Here is a 21,677-nt window from a genome sequence, read left to right as displayed (position 1 = left end):
TCGGTTTTCTTTAGAAAAAAATACATTCTCGCTCATTGTAAGACATTCAAATGGTATGTAAAAAGACAAAAGAAAAGTGAAAAAACACCTGAACCTTACTACCTAGAGATAACAAAGATTATTATTTTTTTTAACATTTTCCCAAACATTTTATATTCTCTCTATAGGGTATGAGGTATTTCAACTCAGCCTTTCTGATTTTGCAGCCATTCAAACCTGGGTAATAAAGTAAACCTTTTTATCTCTACAGAATTTACTTCTTCTAGCTAGGCTGCAGCTAAATGTTAAAGGCTTTCAAATGCAAGCTGTCAAAATTGTGTCTTTGCCATAGATGCAAGTAGTGATTACTGAAGGATAAGCATTCTGTCATTATAAAAAACTACCTAAAGGAGAAAGAAAAACAATCCTCCTAAGTTTTATTGGCTTTCCAAAATTTTTTATCTGAATAGTGTAAAAAAATATATAATTAAGTAGGATATCACATTCCTACAAAATGGAAGTACTTCATGATGTACATAAAGTAAACATGATGAAAATAAGTGCACAGTGATATTTCATTGTAAAAATGTTTTCAATAAGAAATCCTTTTATTCAACTTTTCTCTTGAATCGGGGGGGAAAAGGATAAGTGAGGCCTTAGTAGAAAGAGTAGTTCTCTGTCCTCTTTTCTAGTGGACATAGGGAATGCTAACTCTTCTCCTGACTATGAGAATTAGAGGGATTTCTGGCATCAGAGAGTTATGATTAGAGGTAAGGGAAAGGTTCATCCCTGTACCCTCTTGAGTTGCTACCAATGAAGAGGCTTTACCTAGCTACTGGGGAAACCCCTCTGAAAACTCAGGGACGTTAGGTTTGATTATTCATACCCTCTCTTGGGATTTTTATTCAAAGAGGACTAAGTGATGTGAGAGAAGAAGAATAGGAAAAAACCAACAACCGTGCGCTGGGCAGGGCAGGTAACATTATGAAGTCCCCTCAGCCTGGCTGGTGTAGCACAAGCAGGCACCATGGCAAGAAAACAGCAAGGAATCACCTTCCTCTCATCCCACTTAGTCTGCATGTTGTGACAGAGGAGTAAGCTTGGCTGGCTATTTGGGGGTAGTGCCTGATGAAACATTTAGCATTACACAGCCTTTACAGAACATTGACTCCATTTCTGAAATGTTGAGGTCACCTTGTTTTAGAAAAAGTGCACCTTCGTTATGTTTAGTTGATTCAGAAAAGTATACGGTCTCTTTACTTACTTGAATTACTGCTCCAGTTCTGTTTTTGTACTACCTCCCTTTGGCCCATATCAGTCCGTCTTGTATAAAAGTTAGCTGATTGCAGAAACTGTTAGGGCACAGGCTCTAAGTTAGCAAGAAGTGATAGTTTCTGTTCTACACAGAAGGGAAGACAATACATAGAAGTTGAGTGATTTTTTTTTTTTTAAGTAGGTAACTCCCATTAATTTGTCCAGTGATCCTTTTAGTATAGCACTATAATCACCTGAGAGTAAGAAAAAGATTAAGGGTACTTAATCCTGGGTATACCTCTGCAAATTTCTGGCTTTAATTGTTCTACCGTACAGCCTGAAATGAGGAAATGTAGGCACAAAGGAATTGATAACGTACCCAAAATTATTCACTACTGGTATGCAAAGAAACTAGGATTTGACCTCAGGTTGAACCTCATTTCTTTTGCTTTGTGGTTCTTTGAAACATATTTTAAATGTTATAGTACCATACTTTTATAATTTTCCCTTAAAAGGGATTTGAAGCACCATTTTATTGTATTCTTACCTAATGCATTATTTTATCTTATAGATACTTTTTCTGAGACACTGTCTCTTCAACTTTATTGGGAAAATTGGTAGGAAATAGAATCCAATAGAATGTGCATTGTCTTATAATGTTTTCTGTTACATTCTGTTACATAAAGGTCTCGAAAGGACTTGACTTTTTAGAACATATGGGAATGATTAGAGAAAGATACAGCAGTTGTTCCCTATCTCATAACGGTATTGCAGAAGTGCAGAGGTGACTTTCATAATCAATTATGAAATAACAAAAATTCCAGTTTTTACTTTGGACTTACAGAAGTATAGGTTTAGTTTGACTCTGAAACTTTAAATAACAGTAGAGACAGTTTTTTATAACTAGCATCTTAAATATGAATATGAATTGAGCTTACGAGCCTGTGATGTTTACAGTCTGAGTAACTGTATTCTCCAACCCTATTCTCCAACCTTGCTCCCTTCCTCTCCCACCCCCATTTATCAGGCCTTATGCAGTGGGGAAAGTGGGACACAGTCTCAGGTTTCCACAGCATCATTTAACTCAGTAAAACCAAGTATGCCTTCCAGTTTGCGAAACCTTATATTTTACACTATACTTAAAAGATAGCTAGCTGACAAGAACAATTTAAAAATAGCAGACCATGGACAGGTGACAAAATGTCACGCTGGCAGCACCAGACTGCATTAACGAAAGTCACCAGATGTCGCACACTTGATTCTATTTTCACAGCTGATTAAACAGCAGTATTTGTTGGACAAAGGGAAGAAAAAAGAAATGGCCTCATCTGAGTTCGGAGTCAGTTTTTCTTTTGCTTTTGATTTTTTCTCTCTCCTTCAAAATCCCAAATAACCATAAAACTTAAGGCAGGCAATATATTAAATTTAAAGAATATTATAAAATAAACCTCATTTTAGATAAGAAACCTTTACACGTATATACTCCTAAACTGGCAGACTATAAATCAAAATGCTAACAGAGCTTGTCTTTAGTTGATGATCTTGTTTTTTTTTACTTTTCTGTATTGTGTGATTTTCTCCAATGAAAATGTATTTTATAATCTAGACATTAATTTTTGAAGAGGTAGAGAAAGTAGCTTAAAGAAGCCATAAGCAGTTCACTAAAAAGGATTTGCATATTGTTGGGAAAAAATTATAGATTACATTTAAGTAATTGATTATGATGGATTTGACACTGAACTGGAGTTTCTCATAAAATCTTTAGTGGATGATCTTGATCTAGAGATCATTAAAGTGACCTCGAATTGGCCAACAGTAGTAGGAAGGATACCAGGAAGGGCAAAAATTTTCTTCTTTTCAGCAAGTAGTGATACTTTCATTTACAAAACATTGCCTAAGGCTCTTGTTTTGCTACATCTTTAGAAAGATTGAATTGGAAGTAATCAGTGTAGAGGACGATAATTAGAATCAAACTACAGATTTTCCTTTCAGCTTCATCTTTCCAGGCTGAAAAGTTTTAAGACCTGATGGAAAGAGTATAAAAAGGATCCAACTTCTGGAGGACTACAGAGAGGGGCGCCCCTTAATGTTAGGGAACATAAGGAGTTCCAGAAACATAAAAACTATTTTTTGATGTAGTAGTAATAAACTACACAATTCTTTACCATAAATGATTGTAGCACAAGAAATAGAAGTTGAATGAGCTAAATCTGGGCTTGCTTGGTTTTCTTGATAGCCCTTTATAGTTATGAAAACATTTAGGGAACATCCCTGCTTTATGGGAACATACCATTATCTGAATATTTCTAGGTCAGAGATTGAGAGACCGTCTCAAATGCACACTTTTCTTAAATTCTGATTGGCAGTGTTTGGATTTTTTTAGGGCAGATTTTTCAGTGACTGGTTGTTTGTTAAGTTTGAATACCTCAGAATATGATAAGTAAATCACATCCACCTCCTTTTCCCCAAATAATTAATACATCTTCCACTCTTAAACCCCTGAGGCTATTAGTTAAAACATTTGATTCAGCCTTGGCATCTTATAGACCAGAGAGTAAATATTTTAGGCCTATGGGCCATATGGTTTCTGTTGCACATTATTCTTTGTTTTTTAAATTTTGTGTTTGTTTTTACAACTCTTTATAAAAATGATTCTTCGCTTGACGGCATACAGTATACAAAAACAAGCATCTAGTCCCCAGTTACTGTAAGGACAAAGGTCTGGACAAGTATTATGTCCAAGGTCATCTAACTAGTTAGTGATAGGGGCAGCACAGGAACCCTAAATTTTTTGGCCAGTAATTGTTCCCCACTATATCTGTTACGTAAATTTACATCTTTCTTCTGCTTGCCATTCTGATCATTATGTTGCATTTTGAGCTGCTTTGAAATGTTTGTCTTTGAATTCTCTCTAAGCTTCAAGTTTATATACTTCTTTGAATTCATTATTTTGCTGCTTGAATTTGAAGGGCAGTGTAAATTGTTTAAATAAAATGTGTAATCCAGGGAGTTGGCATGTTTAAATTGGAATGCGGGAGATGCGTTAAAATTTCCTATTATAATGGAAGCTTCTTTTTTGTTTTGGTTTATTTTATTTGTTGCTATTGAGACTTTGGCTTTGTTTTAAGATTTTTCATGTGTGTTTTATGACTTGATTTAAAACTGCTGTAACTGCTGTGGCCTTTGATAGCATTGTTTATAGTTTAATCTGTTTTAGTTTTTTGTAATGTTCATATTGTGCAATATATTTGTGATTATATTTAAACATTCTTTTCTGTGTGCTTAAAACAGAATTGTTTTATTTTTTAGGACGCATGGGAATAAATTTCCATCATCCAGGAACAGATAATATTATGGCACTTAACAGTAAGTCTCCATATGAAAAATTCTGTAAAATTAGCAATCGACAGATGTAATTTCCACTTTCTCAGTTGTTCATTACATTTCAGCCTGCCACTGACTGCAGTGAAGACCATTATTTTATATCAGTGGCTTTCAGAGTATGTTCTCAAAGTGTGATCCATGGACCATCAACATCAGCATCATTTTGGAACTTAGTAAATATGCAAAATCTCAGTCCCCACTGCAGATCTTCAAAATCAGAAACTTTAAGGATGAGGCCCAGAAATCGGTGTATTACTAAGTTCTGTAGGTGATTCTGATGCAGGCTAAAGTTTGAGAACTGCTACTGTATACAAGGGACTGAAAAATTACAGTCCTGGGAGCCACATCTGGCCCCCTGCCTGTTTTTGTAAATGGTTTCATTGAAACAGCTACACCCATTCATTTATGGATTGTCTATGGCTACTAGTGTTCTACAATGGCAGAACCAAAACTACACTAAACTATTGTCTGGCCCTTTACGGAGAACTTTGCTGACCTCTGCTGTGTACTGTTGCAGTGGGGGAAGGAAGGAGGGCAGGACGAAGGTGGGAGATGAAAGGAGAGAGGGACTGGGCTAGACAGTATGAATAAATCAACTTATTGTAACTCAGAATTTTCTCATTGTGGTAGATAGCCAACTGGAATTCAAACTGGCTACCAGGAGTCCCCCATTAGTGGACTTTGCATAGGAATGGTCAGTAGCTTTGCTGCTTAGTGATAGTTTTGTCAGTATAGTTGTTGGATTGAGCTCTGGAACATCAGAGCCTCATTAGCCAGAAAGTTGTTGTATTAAATAATACTGCAAGAAATACCTGGCTGGCATCAACTCTCCTTCCTAGTGCCTATGGACCTAATAGCTTTGCAGAAGAACAGTCCCTAAGTGGAACTTGTCCCTTGTCCAAAGGATAATACAAGCCATTGAATCCCTCAGGATATAAGTTTTCTTTTCCATCAAATGAGTGATATCAGGTTGTCTCCTCTCATCCTCCCTGACATACAAGCTGACTCTCAACACACAAGGAGGACATACTGGGTCAATCTACTGTTGTCTACAACATTACCTCTTCTCTTCTTGCTTGAGTAAGGATGGTGAAATGCCATTGGTGTTCCTTGGAGCATATTTAGGTTATCTCTAAAATATATATTCCATATTTCTCTTGGTTCTGACATGTAGCCTGCCTTCCAAGGAGCACTGCTGAGAACCACTGGCATTATTTGATAAGGCGGGTCCTAATTCGTTCCATGCATTTGTTCTAAATAGCTACTATCTCCTCTTTTCAGGGGTCTTGAAAACAATGAAAATTCCAGGCTATCCCCTTCTATTTTTTAATTTCTAGAAGAAAGGTCACTTTACAGTTAGATTCTGCTACCTCTAACTTTTTTCCTAGAAGTAAGTATTTTAGGGTGAGGATTAATAAACATGCTTAGCTTGCTGAACTACAGCAATTTTGTGAACCTTTGTGAGAGCACTTCAGTTAGAGGATGGGATTTAGAATTGAATGTAAAGGGAAAGAACAGTATGATAGTGTATCTGCTTGAAGGAATACGTGTGTATTTTAGAAAAGACCTAATTTGCCACGGTATAAGTCTTCTTCTGCAAGAGGGAGAGGATAATAATTTATGATTTTCTGTGTAAAAAATGAAGCTAAAGGACACTTTTCTTTTTAAAAGGTTTTGATTCTCTTTGATTTGATTCTCTTTAATCTCTGCTTTTAAACAAGAGATTTCATTTCTGTTCTTTCCACTTTGTACATGTTGTTTAAATCCCCTGTTTAGCCTTGAAATTTCCTCATCTCTAAGAGAAGGAGACTGAATTAGGTCATCTTAATGATTGCTTTCAGAATGAAGATTCTGTGGTGCTGTAATATTTTTTAAAGTACCAGAAGGGTCACTTTGTCAATATCTGTATTGAATGTTGATGAATTATGCATATTTACAACATTATGGCAGATACCAGAGCACATCCATCTTCAAATGACTATGGGTACTGCCCTGTAGGCTCCTGAGAGTAAACCATAAACACAAGCAGGGTTTGACATTTGCATTACTGACTGTCAGTTTGCTTTCAAAGTTGACTTCAACTTGAAATGATCAGAATAAACAAAATATTCTCCTTGGTAGATACTTATGAGGTCTATAGGTTTTGACAGATTTGCTGTGATAAACCTTTTTTTCCCCTTGTATAGTTGGACCCAGCCCACCTGGTAACTTGTATATAACATGCACAAACACACCTGTGTATTTTTTGTCTTCCCTTTTATGCCTACAATTTGTCAACCTGGCAGTTACTGTCCTGTGACTGGTCTGTACTTATTTTCCTTCAACCTTCATGTAGGTGAGGTCACAAATCACACTGAGGTGAGGTCACAGATCAGTAAATCTTTATTAATTCAGAATTTGTGATTATTCAAAGAGGCTGGGTTGGAGTTGAACTATATTTTCAGGCCAGAATAGACTGGCTAAGAAAATTAAAGAGAGTTTAATCAATGGTTAAACTTTTTAAAAAAGGAAATGTGAGTCAGTGGTAGTGTTTTTTTATTACCCCTTTTTGCTATGCAAAATAGATGCTTCCCAGCTCTGTTCGTAACGCTGCCATTTGCTATATCTTCAGAAAATCTCCCATTCTTTTACTTTCCTGATCTTGCTCAAACCCAACACTCTCCTGAAGGTACCATGTTGTCAGGTTTCCTGACTTGAGGAGACAGAGAGAGGTGTCCTGGTGAGCATTTTCATATCTCATTTCCACTCCCCAGCTTTTAATAGGCCAGTTTCCCATTTGGGGGATATTCCTAGTGCATGTCTTCCAGCTATACCTTCCTCTCAGAATCACCACTGCCAATGCCATCTAGAAGCCAGAAAATGGAGCTTGGGAGAAGAGGGTAGCCATAGAAAACAGTAAACCAGTAGACATTTAGAGTGTGGAAAGACTGGCAATATTTGTGGAATGCCAGAGAGTCTCCTGAGTTTTCCTATTCAAGACCATGAATCGGGACTTCCCTGGTGGTCTGGTGGTTAAGAATCCACCTTATAATGCAGGGGAGGATGCAGGTTCGAACCCTGGTCAGGGAGCCAGTATCCCGCATGATGCAGGGTAACTGAGCCCATGCCCATGTGACACAACTAGAGAGCCTGTGTGCCACAACCAAGACCCAATGCAGCCAAGAAAATAAATAAATAAAAATTAAAACAAACAAACAATGAATCTAGTAAGAATTAGCAGACTAACCACTGGGGAGGAAACTTAAGAGACACATCTAAATTTTGGCTGGTCCCCAAAATAATAGTCCTCAACTATCAGAGAACTAACTACAGAAGCAGAGATGGGAAGATTCTGATCCATCGGTAAGTTCTGCCACGTGTCTGCTATTTCCAAAATGTAGTTAGTTTTGAAACAATATGCCCCTGCCTTTTAAGCTGTTCATGTATTTTTTTCTTAGTTTTTTAGTCTCTCTTTTCATCCTCTTTGCCCTTACACCAAAAACACTAGAAGTTTGCATAATGTAGTTTTATTTTTCTTTCTTTAGAAGGAGGGAGACTACTGAGAGTGCTTCCAGCTATATATGTAGTAGTTCTATTAGCCATATTTTTTTCTAACACTTAACTGTAGCTTGTGTGTTTTCTTTGGTGTGTTTGTGTGTGTGTGTGTGTGTGTGTGTGTGTGTGTGATTACACTCTAGGTATAGAGTTGAGTTTAGCAGTTATGGATTTATAGGGGATTGATACCTGCCTTGATGCTTTTTCCTGTGTTATGATGATCCTCAGAAAAGGATATTGGTGCCTTCATCATCAAATGAATCAAAGTTATGTTCAAATTAAGGTTCAAAACCAGAATTCCAGGTGCTGTGATTTACTCTAGGAAAATCACTGCAGATCACTGCCAAGTATATCCACTTTGTTCCTTTTGACTGGTCAGCTCCTCTTCTTTCAGGTAGAGAACCAGCTTGGAAAAACAGTGAAATACCAGAAAGATGCCAGATGAGTACATTAGAAACGGAAAATAGTATGGCTTGGTGGTGGTTTAGTCAGTCAGTCATGTCTGACTCTTGAGACCCCATGGACTGTAGCCTGCCAGGCTCCTCTGTCCATGGGATTCTCCAGGCAAGAATACTGGAATGTGTTGCCCCTTCCTTCTCTGTAGTATGGCTTAAGGGACAGTAACACTTAGCTTCAGGGATGTACCTTCCAAGCACGCTAGGAGGCTTGTGAAACATGGAGATGGAGCAATAAATTAGCATAGTCAAGAAAAACATGTCTAGAATCAGACAGATCTGGTCCCACCTTCTATAAGCTGTGTGACTTTGGGGCCACATTCTTATCTTTTCTGGCTCTGGTTTCTTCACCTGTAAAATGGAGATCATGATCACTAGAGCGGCTGTATATAAATCTTTTAAAGTTTAGCGTAGCCGCCTTGTAGATGATGCCCTGGTGAACTGCTGTTGTGATTGCTTGCATCAGCTTTATGGCTGCCTTTTAGGATTTCCTTTTCTTTGCATGTTAGACTTCCAAAACATATCTTACGTTGGTTGTACTTAGATGTTTTCCTAACGGAATTTAAGGCAGCACACCTACAAGTCACTCACAGGCTAGAGTGGCTGTCCTGGAGAGTACTACATCTCTTTTTGTGTGAATCTTTTTTTCTGCATGAAATGCTACCTGCCTCTGTCCCCTGACTGAAACATGCAGCTTCCTTGGGGCTTAGAGTTGCTACATCTTTCATGATGTTTGGCACTTTCAAAGGTGCTATACAGTGATATTTGGAATGTAAAATGGGATAGCTATTTTAGACAGCAGTTTGGCAGTTTCTTAAAAAGTTAAACATAACACACCTACCATAGGATACAGCAGATCTATCTTAGAATTGACTGATGTCCACACAAAGGCGTGTATGTGAATGTTTAAAGTAGGATTATTCTTAATAGCTAAAATTAAAAATAATGCATATGTCCCTCAACTGGAGAATGGATAAACAAATTGTGGTATATTCACACAGTAGAGTTTTATTTAGCAATAAAGAGGAACAAATTATTGATTCATTCAGCAACATGAATGACTCAAAATAGGCTGAAATTTTAAAACTAGGATAATGTTACATTCTAGAAAGTGAACACTAATATATGGTGAGAGAAAATACAGCAGCTTTAAGAATATTTTGAAGTAATATCATCCCCCTTTTTTCAGAGAACAAAACTGAGGGCTTAGATCTTAGAGGAGTCATATGATAGGGATGGCTTCTGGTTGGCAAGTCTGTGAATCTCCTAAGTATCTCTTTAGTTAAACCAACAAAAAGACAGTTATGATACTCTGAGTACCTCATTATTTTTGTGAGATTTAGATGACGTTAGGCACATGTACAAATAAGGTATTAATATTGCTACGTTTGGAAAGTAGAGGGCATAGTCTTATTTAGAGTAGAGGGCTTTTTTTTTTTTTTTAAGACAATAGCTCTGTAATGTAACATAGGTTCAGTTTTATCTAAATTAAAATTTTTCATGCCATTCATTGTTTGATGTTTCTCACCTCGTGACTAGAGTCTGTTCCCGGTTTTAAGAGGTGAATAAGAAATTTGAAGTGTCACTTCCCTTCTGACAGGGAGAAATCATTGTTTGCCATCACTCTTCCTTATCAAACTTTTGAAAACACTGATAAATTGAGGCATCCCATAATAAAACCTTGGATGTTGGAAGAACTAAATTAATATATTTACAAAAAAAAACAAAACATTGATCTGCTTGAGAAACTCTGAGGTCCTGTATAGCTAACACATTACACAGCTGACACACCAAGAAGCCTGGAGCTTAAGATTATGCTGCCTTCCGCTTTGTCCTCGTTATTAATGCCTTGACAATATTTTTGAAGACTCTGCTTAAGATTATGCTGCCTTCCGCTTTGTCCTCGTTATTAATGCCTTGACAATATTTTTGAAGACTCTGCCTCTATTTCTACTTGAACTGAGGGCTGCCAGCGCATTTGTTGAATCAAAAGGGCAATGTAAAAGGGTTTTGGTATGAACTTTTTGCCAGGCAGACTCCTCTTCCCCCTCCCTTTCGTTCTCTGTTGGGAGTGATCTCCTTGGGGAGCAGCTCAGCTGAGAGGAAGTGGCAGAGAGGGAGCGGATGCTTTGATGCTAAAGTGGGAATAAAGCCAGGTTTGCTAGGATTTCAGATGGAATTTTCCAAAATTTGAAGAGTACATTGTATTTCTGCTCACCATGAGTGGATCTAAGTAGTGTTTTTTTTTTTTTTTTAAGCAGAGTAATAAGATAGTGATGGAATTATTTTGAGATTCTCAAAGATATTGTCTTTGAGTATTTTGAACTTTTAAAAGACCAGATCCCTGTTTCTAGCTGAACAGATTTAGAAATAAAATTAGTATATAATTGTGGAATGAATATATTATAAATGATGACTGATTTAAAAAGCAGACTAGTAATCAGAAGGACATGCAATGATCTATATGTCTTAAGCGTTCAGAATTCACACTGTTTTGCATAGATGCTGCACATGAACGTGGTAGGGACCTAAGGACGTTGTTGTTTTATTTTGACCTTCTCATTTAACAAATGGGGAAGCTGAGTTCGAGACTATATGGTTGTATGCCAATGCTCCTGCTTTCTCAATTTGCCCCATCCTCTCCTTGTAGGAAGCTGCTGTATAGGCATAGGGGGCTCAACTGGTTGCTCAAGGGGTAGAACGGGGTGGAGGGTGGGGGAGAGGTTCAAGAGAGGATTTATTGAGCATATATTTATTTATGAGGCATCAGGGATATACATATGTCCCTTCTCAAATTTATTGAGAAGGGACATATGTACACTTATTTTTGCTGATTCATGTTGTGTGGTAGAAGCCAACATGATATTGTAAAGCAATTATCCTCCCAATTTAAAAAAAAAAGACTATGAATTGGCTAGGGTGACATGATGGAGCTAGAACCATCTGCCTTCAGGTTGAAGATGATAAACTTTGCTTTAAATAATTCATTGTTAAAAGTGGTTATATTATTTTTATACTAGTTTAACACAAACACACAAATTCAGTGCCTCTGGGAGAATATTACTTGTCACTTCGTTTATGCCCTGAATGCTCAATAAATCCTCTTTTCCCAAAACCTAGAGTGATATAGCTGGTCTACATGGCCTGGCATTAAATATTGTAAAGAAGTGAAGTCTGAAATATTCTTGACTGACTTTGCTGGATTTTGGACGAAGTTCTCTCTGTGTGTAAATATGTCGCAAGTATCAGGATTTGGGTGCTCTAAATGAATAATAAAGATTCAGGAAACTGAAAATTTACCTGCTTTCCCCTGTGGATTTCCCTGTTTGCTTCCTGCACTTGTGTCAGCAGTAGAACCTGGACTTCTCTTTTATAACACTCATCACCCTTGCAGTTAACTATTTAATGTTGGTGTTTCACTTTAATATGTATGCTTTCAAGAGGGCAGAGACTGGCTTCTATTCATAGCTGTTTGTTGGCTTCCAGCGCAGTGCCCAGTCCATGGAGTAGGTACTAAGTCTGGGAGACTGGAAGAGAGGGAATGATATATCAGTTGTTCAGTCGCTCAGTTGTGTCTGACTCTTTGTGACCCCATGGACTGCAGCATGCCAGGCTTCCCTGTCCTTCGCCCTGTCCTTCACCATCTCCCAGAGCTTGCTCAAACTCATGTCCATTGAGTCGGTGATGCCATCTTGTCCTCTGTCATCCCCTTCTCCTCCTGCCTTCGGTCTTTCCCAGCATCAGGGTCTTTTCTAATGAGGCAGCTCTTTGCATCAGGTGGCCAAAGTATTGGAGTTTCAGCTTCAGCATCAGTCCTCCCAGTGAATATTCAGGATTGACTGATTTGATCTCCTTGCAGTCCACGGGACTCTCAAGTGTCTTCTCTAACACCACAATTCAAAGACATCAGTTATTCGGTGCTCAGCTTTCTTTGTGTCCCAACTCTCACATCCATACATGACTACTGGAAAAACCATAACTAGACGGACCTTTGTAGGTAAAGTAATATCTCTGCTTCTCAATATGCTGTCTAAGTTTGTCATAGCTTTTTTTCCAAGGAGAAATCATCTTTTAATTTCATGGCTGCAGTCATGATATTGCAGAGAGACTGCGAAAAGCACAGTAGAACAGCCTTAGAGAATATCTAGTCCATCGTAATTTCTTCCTAAAGATTTGCATTAACGTGGACTTGCCTGGTGGTCCAGTGGTTAAGAATTGCCTTCCAATGCAGGGAACAGGGGTTCAATCCCTGGTCCAGGAAGCTTCCACATACCGCAGGGCAGCTGAGCCTGTGCACCGCAACTGCTGAAGCTCACGTGCACTGCAACAGGAGAAACCGCTGCAGTGAGAAGCTTGCACACCACAACTAGAGAAAGCATGCACAATGAAGACCCCACACAGCCAAAAATAAATAAATAAAAACATTGCTTAAAAAAAGAAAATATTTTTAAAAAAAGATATAACTGTTCCTTTTGGAAGATGGTACTGACATGTATGGATCTAGCAATTAACAGTTCATAGAGTGCTTTCACAGACCTCTCTCTGCCTTTGAAATGCTTTAAATGGTTTGCAAGACATAGTCAAAATTTCATGTTTCACTCCAGAATTATTCTCCTATCCAAGCGAAATATGGCTCTGTGATAGAGCAGTCGATGCAACTTATTGCAGGTTTTAAGAGAAAATTGGAGACTTCAAAGGATTTTCTAGATTTCAGCACATTTTAGGAATGCCCTGTGATGTCTCCTTCTGCTGTTGGGGCCCGTTGATAGAAAACAGAGAATTGTGGTCATTCCTTTCTTCATTGCATCCTTGTTTTAAACAAGGCAGTGTCTTCATTTTCTGGAACTTGCTGATGTCATGCCACCAGCAAATAGCCATCGATGTCTTAGACACACAGATTGTTCTGCTAACCAGTCCTTTAATCCAAAAAGAGCAATGACTTCTGTCCTTTTGGGTTTTTCCGGAAAGATCACTCAGGTTTCCTTTAGTAGCAATTAACTGAATAATGCTTTATTGATGGTAGAGAATTAGTGCATTTCTGAAAATGATCACTTTTACTTTCAGAACATAGCCTCCCTTGTTAGTGGCAAGAATTTTAACACATTGTCACTTAAGCCTCTGGTATATGTAGACTGTGAGTCTGAGACTTGAACAAAGACTTGGTATGCAGATGATCTGGAGAGAAAATTTATTACCTGAAACTTTGCCTTCTCTTCTCTGTTAGTCTCCATGCCTGCACATACCTTTGTTATATGACTGAAGTTGTGGTTACTGTTGTCTTGTTGTTTTTCCAGACAAATGTAGTGGGAATAATGCAGTTTGGAAGGACCAGGCAGATCTGGGCTTAAATTCTGGACCCATCACGTATTTGTTTCCTTGGCAAAGTTGCCTGTGTTTTTTTTTTTAAATGGACATGTTAATCCCTTCTTTACTAACAATAAGGTTAAGTGTGCAGTGTTTGATTACCAAACCTGGAAAGAAATATGCACCTAACAGATGTTAGTCTCTTATCTTCCCTCTTCTACCCATTTACCCCCCTCTTTTTCCTTTTGAGTTAGCAGTAATTCTTAATCTTGCCTCTACAATCAAAATGGAACCAAAGGTGGCACCAGGAAGGGGAATGAGCTTTTCTCTGTGGTGCCAGAGTTCTTTCCACATTCTCACGTCTGTTCCTTTCCATGACTTTCTTCCATGAAGGAACCCCCCTGCCCACTTGAGAGGAGCCTTGTTTGTAGGGAGGAGCCAAAGAGGCTGAATAAGGGGCCTGGATACAGCAGCAGCTGTTTTTTTCCACCCTCTCCTCCCTCTATAAATTTCCTACATTATCTGGGGATTCAGACGTGTAGGATTGGCAAGTGTTGGCTATCCTGAACAGTCTAAAAGTTAAGTGAGTAAAAGAGGCTTCATGAGATTTTGGCATAGTGAAGATGCTTTATTGGCAGCATATGCCAGATATTTGGGTGCATGCCCTATGCATTTTCAGGCCTGACTTTGACAGACTGGTCTGTGTTAAATATAAAATACTCTGGTATGTGATTAGGATCCTCAGAACTTTGCTCGATTTTGTGGCTTTGGGAGAGGTCAGTTCGTGTGCCATTTAGCAATGTGCTGCTGAAATTAAAAGGAAGGTGGTAGTAGTTACTCCCGTGGAAAGCTCGTAGGCCACAAGTGTGAGGGTGCAGGGGCGCCAGCTGATGCCAGCTCATGTGCATGTCCACGCCCTTTAACCATGACGGCAGTGACGTGCAGAGATTGTTTACCTCCTAGGTTTGTTTCCACAGAAATCTCATCAGGTGATCAAATTTTAAATGACCTTTCTCTGTTTCAGTGAGAAGTTTAAGACATGGACCTGGAAGTTCTGAAGTGATTACTTTGCTAGCATGTCACTTATTGAGAGGTTTAATTAGTAACCTGTTTGGTAAATGTAGTTTAGACATTAATACGAGGTGTGCATGGACACTGAAGGATGGTATAGTGAAGCCTTGAATTGACCATTTTGGACAAGATAGGAAAAATAATAGTGGATAGAAATGGAAAGGGGAGTTAGGAGTTCCCTAGGAAGCAGAGAAGAATAGATGTTAAGATGTGGGTATCTGGATCCTTATGTTAACTGGATAAGTGATTATATTATAATGATACTGTCAGAAGAATAGTTGAATTGGTGTGACTGGAATATATGAGTCTGATGTGTGGAATAGTGGGAATGAAGATCTGAGGGGTGATCAGAGGTCAGATGATGAAGGGCTTTGGTATTTGTTCTCCTGAGAAGCCTGGACAGACAAGTGTTGTCTTACTGGAAAATTAGGTTTATCTGAAGGGGGATGTTAAGGGTGATGTGGGGTATGGAAAACGGTTTCTTATGAAGAATAGCTAACTAAAAGGAGATGAACTAATGATCCTGAAATAAGGGGCTGGTGTCTGTGGTTAAGAATAGTAGCGAGGCAAGTATAAGAAAGAACTTTCTAACTAGAAAGAATTGTCCTGCCATGGAGCATAAGTCTTCAGTTTTCAGTTATGTTCTCTGGAACCCCTGCACCTGAGGAGATACTTTAAGGACCACTATGAGGAGGAATATCTAAGAGCTGGGGCTCCGAATCCCTATACTGCGTCACCCTGAACAACTGTGTTCAGGGAACAGATGTATTTGTTACGGTTCATTTGTTGGAGGAGAGAGGATTCTGCTAATACTTAGAAAAAAGTTTGGGGGAAAAATGACTCAAGAGACTGAAGTGAGCCTCATTTTTTTTTTTTTTTTAACCTTAGCTCTTTTTCTTTTACATTAATTTTATTTTGGGCTGTGTTGAGTGTTCATTGCTGCTCAGGCTTTCTCTGGTTGTGGCTGAGCGGGGGCTACTGTCTGGTCACGGTGTGGGGGCTTCTCATTGGGGTGATTTCTCTTGTTGCGGAGCACAGGCTCCAGGGCACAGGCTTGGTAGTTGTAGCACATGGGCTTAGCTGCTCCTGGGCATGTGGGATCTTTCTGGATCAGGGATCGAACCCGTGTCTCCTGCATTGGCAGATGGATTCTTTACCACTGAGCCACTAGGGAAGCCCATCAAGAATACCTTGATGAAGTTATTCTAGCAGAACCAGGGAGAATATCTTTGTGTTATAGAAGTAATTCCTGTTTTGTTTGGAAGGTTGCTTAAAGATCTGTAAGTTTCCTATAACATTTTGTAAGCAATGAGACAGAATATTATGGTAGTAATAGTGCAAAGTGCAGTAGCTCAGTCGTGTCTGACTCTTTGCGACCCCGTGGACTGTAGCCCACGAGGCTCCTCTGTCCATGGGATTCTCCAGGCAAGAATACAGGAGTGGGTTGCCATTTCCTTCTCCAGGGGATCTTCCCAACCCAGGGATCAAACCCGGTTCTCCCGCATATTAGTAGTGAAAATTTGAGTGAGATGTTTCTTTTTATTAACCTTGGATTATGAGAGGAGCTGGAGAGCTGCAATCCATGGAGTTGCAAACGAGTTGGACAAGACTTAGCGACTAAACAACAGCATAATACTAAGAGCAAACTCTTGAAGGATGAGAAATTTGTGGAAATCCTAAAAGGAATTTCTGTGTATTTTCAAGGACTGTACAGGTTTGAAATGCTGGCTGTTTGATCTTGGTGGTTAGGAATAAAAGCTTTGCAAATGTCCATTGACTGATGTATTACTTTACTAGGGATACTATAACAAAATATCATAGACTGGGGGCTTAAATAGAAGAAATCTGTTTTCTTGCAGTTCTGGAGACTGCTGGTCCAAAATCTAGGTGTTGGCAGGGTGGTTTTCCCTGAGGCCTTTCTCCTTGGCTAGCAGATGGCTGCCTTCTTGCTGTGACTTCACATGGCCTTAACTCTGTGCATGGGTGCCCTTAGTATCTCCTCCTCTTAAAAGGACAGCAGCACTTGTGGATTAGGACTTACCTTTATGGCCTTATTCAACTTATTTATCTTTCTAAAGACCCTGTCTTCAAATATAGTCCTAGTTAGGGCTTCAACCCTTGAATTTTAGGGTGAATGGATTTCAGTTCCTAACAACTCATAAATGGATCAGTTGTAGTATTTCCATACTATGGAATATTGCTCAGCACTAAAGAGAAACAAAACACATGTAATACCATATATAAATCTCCAAAACATTATGCTAAAGAAAGGAAGTCAAACACATTGATTTCCATTTATATGCAGTTGTATAAAGGGCAGACAAAACTAAGAAAGTAAATTAATGGTTGCCAGGGCCCATGGTTCAGGGGATAAGATCAATAGCCAAAGGGCACAAGGAAATGTTTTAGGGAGATGAATTGTCCTGTATCTTAATTATGATGGTACAAGTTACATGGCTGTATATGATTACCAAAATGGATCAAACTGTAAACTTACAGTGGAGGAGTTTTATTGAATATAAGTAATACTTCAACTTAAAAGAGAAAAAGAAGAAATGCTTTAGAGCCAGTGTGAACCTGAATTCCGTCCCAGCCCTGATGTTTATGTAGCTGAATAACCTGGACCAGTCATTCTCTTTGGGCCTCAGTTTGCCCATCTGGAAATATACATTATGGTAGTTGCTTTGGCAATTAGAACATAAGCATTTAGCATATAGTGCCTGGATCACAGTAAATTATTAGGTTGTTATATGGTATTTCTTTTCCTTTATGAAGTATGTAAGCAACACTAGTATTATACTTGCCAGTTATTAGTGTTATTTTTTGAAAAGATTTTTTTCTGAGAAAAATGGGTAAGAGTTAAAGAGAAAAGGGTAGGAAGAAGGGATTTTGAAACATGCAAATACTTTATGGGAATGTAGCAGATGAAAACGTATCCCATCCCTTCAGGCATCATTTTAGCTGCTAAGTTTATGATAAGTTGATCTTTTCAGTTATAAATGGCCAGATTTGAAAGTTACTGAGCTAAAACTCTTACCTGCCATTATAAAGACAAAGATAGAGGCAGTGCATTCATGGGACAAACTCCATCACTCCTGCTCTTTGGGAATTTACAGCCTTAACTAGGAAAAGGGGGATATTTTTGTACTAACTTTAAGATCCTAATCCATCTTAGGTAGAATTTTTTTGCATGACTAGTACTTAGATGGAAGCTGAAAGGGAGAGACCATTAGATGTTCTAATAGAATTTAATTTTGAATTTTGAAATGGTATTAAAAAATAAGTTTACAGGGTGTTCTTAGAAACTGATTTTATTGCAAGTAAAGGAATTAACAGTTTGTACTATAGTCAACAGTTTTGACAGATATTTCCAAGACAGTTAGTAAAATGTTGTGTTAAGATCTTTGTATCTTGTTTGTTTTCCTAAGTATAGCATCTCAGGGACTCTGCTTAAGTTCCTGAAATGGGTGCGTGCTACTTTGATCCACAAAAGAAAGAAGCTAGAGCTCTCTCCTACCGCCTCATGTCATGCACAAGTGTTTTTGAACCTCTATAGTTGAATCTGTGTATGATGTTACTTTGCTACAGAAACTTCAGCAACTTTGGATAAATCCATGTAGATGAAGATTTAGTTTAGATTTTAAAATCAGATCACAGGTTTTCCTTAGAGAATCATGTGTGTAAGCGCAGCCGTTTCAAACCTGGTGCGGCCCAAGTCTTAAGGAGTAACAGACGGTCCGTTTTATAGCAGAGCCTCCTGTGCCTAACAGAGCACCATGCTGTTAACATGAGGGTGCCATTCACAGCATTATGCCATTAACGTGAGGGTGCCGTTCACAACGCACTGGTCATTGATCATGTAAACTTATTTTTAGAGTAACTGGCACATCCCGTATCCCATAGTACATGCACCCTTTTATATTTATTGTGATGGATTGCAAAATACGTTTTTTTCAGTTTTGGATTATTCAGGTTTATGCTTTGAAGACTACAAAAAATTAACATTTTGGGCTTTCTACGTTAATCTTTTATCCCAGGGAATTGGTCTGAAATGTTTGTACTGTTTTTTTTAATTGAAGTGTAATTATATACCAAACAATGTACAGACCATAAATATATACGTAGCCTGATGTATTGTCACAAACTTAACACAAATTAACCCATGCCTAGCTCAGTACCCCAGAACCCCACCTCAGGTTTCCTTCCAGTTAATACCCCTAGCCAAAGGTAACCACTACCTTGACTTCTAGAAACTGAATGTAGCTTTTTAAAATGAGGTCTAAAGTTGTTTAATACATGCTGCTGCTGCTGCTAAGTCGCTTCAGTCGTGTCCGACTCGGTGCGACCCCATAGACAGCAGCCCATCAGGCTCCACCATCCCTGAGATTCTCCAGGCAAGAACACTGGAGTGGGTTGCCATTTCCTTCTCCAGTTTAAAACATACGAACAGTAAAAGAATTTTATCTGTAATGGTGATGATTGCTAATAAAGAATTAAAGTTTTTGGAGGAAGTAGATAGGACTTTGAAAATGTATCATATCTTGTCATATCTGATATAAATTTACACTTTCATAGACTACATTACTAACATAGAATACTGAACAGTCACATTACTTCCTTTATTTCTATGTGGGATCGTTTTGTGCTGGCTCATGTTAGGTTTATGTGTTCAATACTCTTTCTTGTTTAAAGCTATATTTGTTCTCAGGGGAAGCACTGCTGCTGTGCTCCCAAATTTCTCTCCTTGGTGTTCTTTTCATTACCTCTCCCTTAGGGAAGAGTTTGACTCTAATTAGTCTATTTGCAAATAGCCCTTATGAGCAAATTTTTAATCACCAACACAGGTGGCCTACATTAAGAAGGCCATCATGACGTGCATTACTCCTTCCTTTGATTGCACATATAGCTAACAAGCCACATTTGCTGAATACTAGCTTGATATAGAGCTTTCTGCCCAGTGCATTAGAGAGTATTAAAAGAAGCATAACAGTGAACTTTTCCTCTGGGAATTGAACAGTATAGTGAGGTGGTTGAAAGTGTGGACTCTGGAGCCAGAGTGCTTAATTCATATTTCAACTCCACCACTTCCTAGCTGTGTGATTTTAGGCAAGATACTTAATTTTGTGTCCCATTTTCCTCATCTAAGAAAAGAGCAAAAGAATACTTATGTCATAAAGTTGTGGAGTATATTAAATGATATTAAAATATGTTAAGCATTTTGAATTATTCACACACATAGTAAAAACTCATTAAGTTTTAGCAATTACAATAAAAATTACCACAGATATCATAGGTAAACTGTTGAAATTGGGACCAGGGTAGCAAGTAATTATTCCACAGTGCATGATTAAAGCAAATTGAAGCATCTCAGATCACTGCTTTAAATTGGCTTGATCCAACCAGTCCACCCTAAAGGAAATCAGTCCTGAACATTCATTGGAAGGACTGATGCTGAAGCTGAAACTCCAATACTTTGGCCACCTGATATGAAGAACTGATTCATTTGAAAAGACCCTGATGCTGGGGAAGATTGAAGGTGGAAGGAGAAGGGGCCGACAGAGGATGTGATGGTTGGATGGCATCACCAACTCAATGGACATGAGTTTGAGTAAACTCTGGGAGTTGGTGATGGACAGGGAGGCCTGGCGTGCTGCAGTCTATGGGGTCGCAAAGAGTTGGACATGTCTGAGCAACTGAGCTGAACTGATTCCATGTGCCGTCTTTGCCTCCATGTTATCAGAGTGTCCAGACTGATAGGAGGCAATTTACTGTTCATATCAGTAAATGGAAAAAGAGAAGAATCTGTAAAAATCATGAACCGTTTAAAGAAACTTTGTTTAAAACTCCCAAGTATTTGTGAAATACCGATCTATTTTTGCAGTTTCAATGTGCGAGATAAATAAAACCTCTTTCAAGGTAAAACAAAAACAAAAAACTCCCAAGTATGTCTTTTGCAACTCTTCCCTGTCCCCAGTTCAGGATGCTCTTCCCCTCCCCCTTGACTGTCTGGTTCTATTCACTTTGTGTTCTCTATTACCTGAATGTTTAGCAGTTAAGGACTTAAGTGAACAGCATTTTCATTTATCTTTCAGGGATGTTAAAGCCTGATGAGTCATTTGTACCTTAGTATCATAATCAAATTCTTTTTCATTGAGTATCTGGCCAGAAATCAGATAGAATGAAAGAATGGGAATGTATTATTTGGGAGAGAAATGAGTAATTCTGAAATACAAAATGTTTTATTTCCTCTCTAAATAGAGGTTTTATAGTGAGGAGTGCTGGGCAGCATGACATCACTGGGGATGGGAGAAAGGAGAAAGAAATAAGTGGTAGGACGTCAAAACTTATTATCCTCTCTCTGGTTTAAGTGTTGTCCATTAGTGTTAATTTACCCATGTTATTTATTATAAGTGAAGTAGGCTTTGGGAGGAACCGAGCTAGGAAACTACCATTTACTACACATTCTGTGGGAAGATGAATTCCAGGTTCCAAATAATGAAAAGTATTAATGTTCCTAAAATTTTTTTTTAGAATGCGTTCCGCTTGTAAGTAATGTAAACAGTAAACGCAATGTAAATTCAGAAGAGGTATTTTTCATTGAAAGTTAAAGCGATGACAGATTTAGGGGGAGTATGTAGAGTTTGAATAATCCTTTTAATCTGGCTAACCCTTTTTAATATTTGTGTCATGGGAAAG

General features: G+C 38.4%; 1 protein-coding gene across 9 annotated transcripts in view; it reads left to right on the top strand.

Annotated features, from left to right (window-relative positions):
• Positions 1 to 21,677, top strand: part of CPEB3 (cytoplasmic polyadenylation element binding protein 3) — a 285,852-nt gene that overhangs the window by 173,992 nt on the left and 90,183 nt on the right. For all 9 annotated transcript variants that reach the window (XM_055561079.1, XM_055561074.1, XM_055561077.1 and 6 more), the window contains one exon: positions 4,543 to 4,599. In XM_055561079.1, the coding sequence (XP_055417054.1) occupies positions 4,543 to 4,599 (57 nt within the window). The remainder of the gene's footprint in view (positions 1 to 4,542; positions 4,600 to 21,677) is intronic.

This window comes from Bubalus kerabau, chromosome 22 (assembly GCF_029407905.1).
Source record: "Bubalus kerabau isolate K-KA32 ecotype Philippines breed swamp buffalo chromosome 22, PCC_UOA_SB_1v2, whole genome shotgun sequence".
Classification (NCBI taxonomy): domain Eukaryota; kingdom Metazoa; phylum Chordata; class Mammalia; order Artiodactyla; family Bovidae; genus Bubalus; species Bubalus kerabau.
The sequence above is the reverse complement of the archived record's forward strand: the minus strand, read 5'-3'. Positions and strand labels throughout refer to the sequence as shown.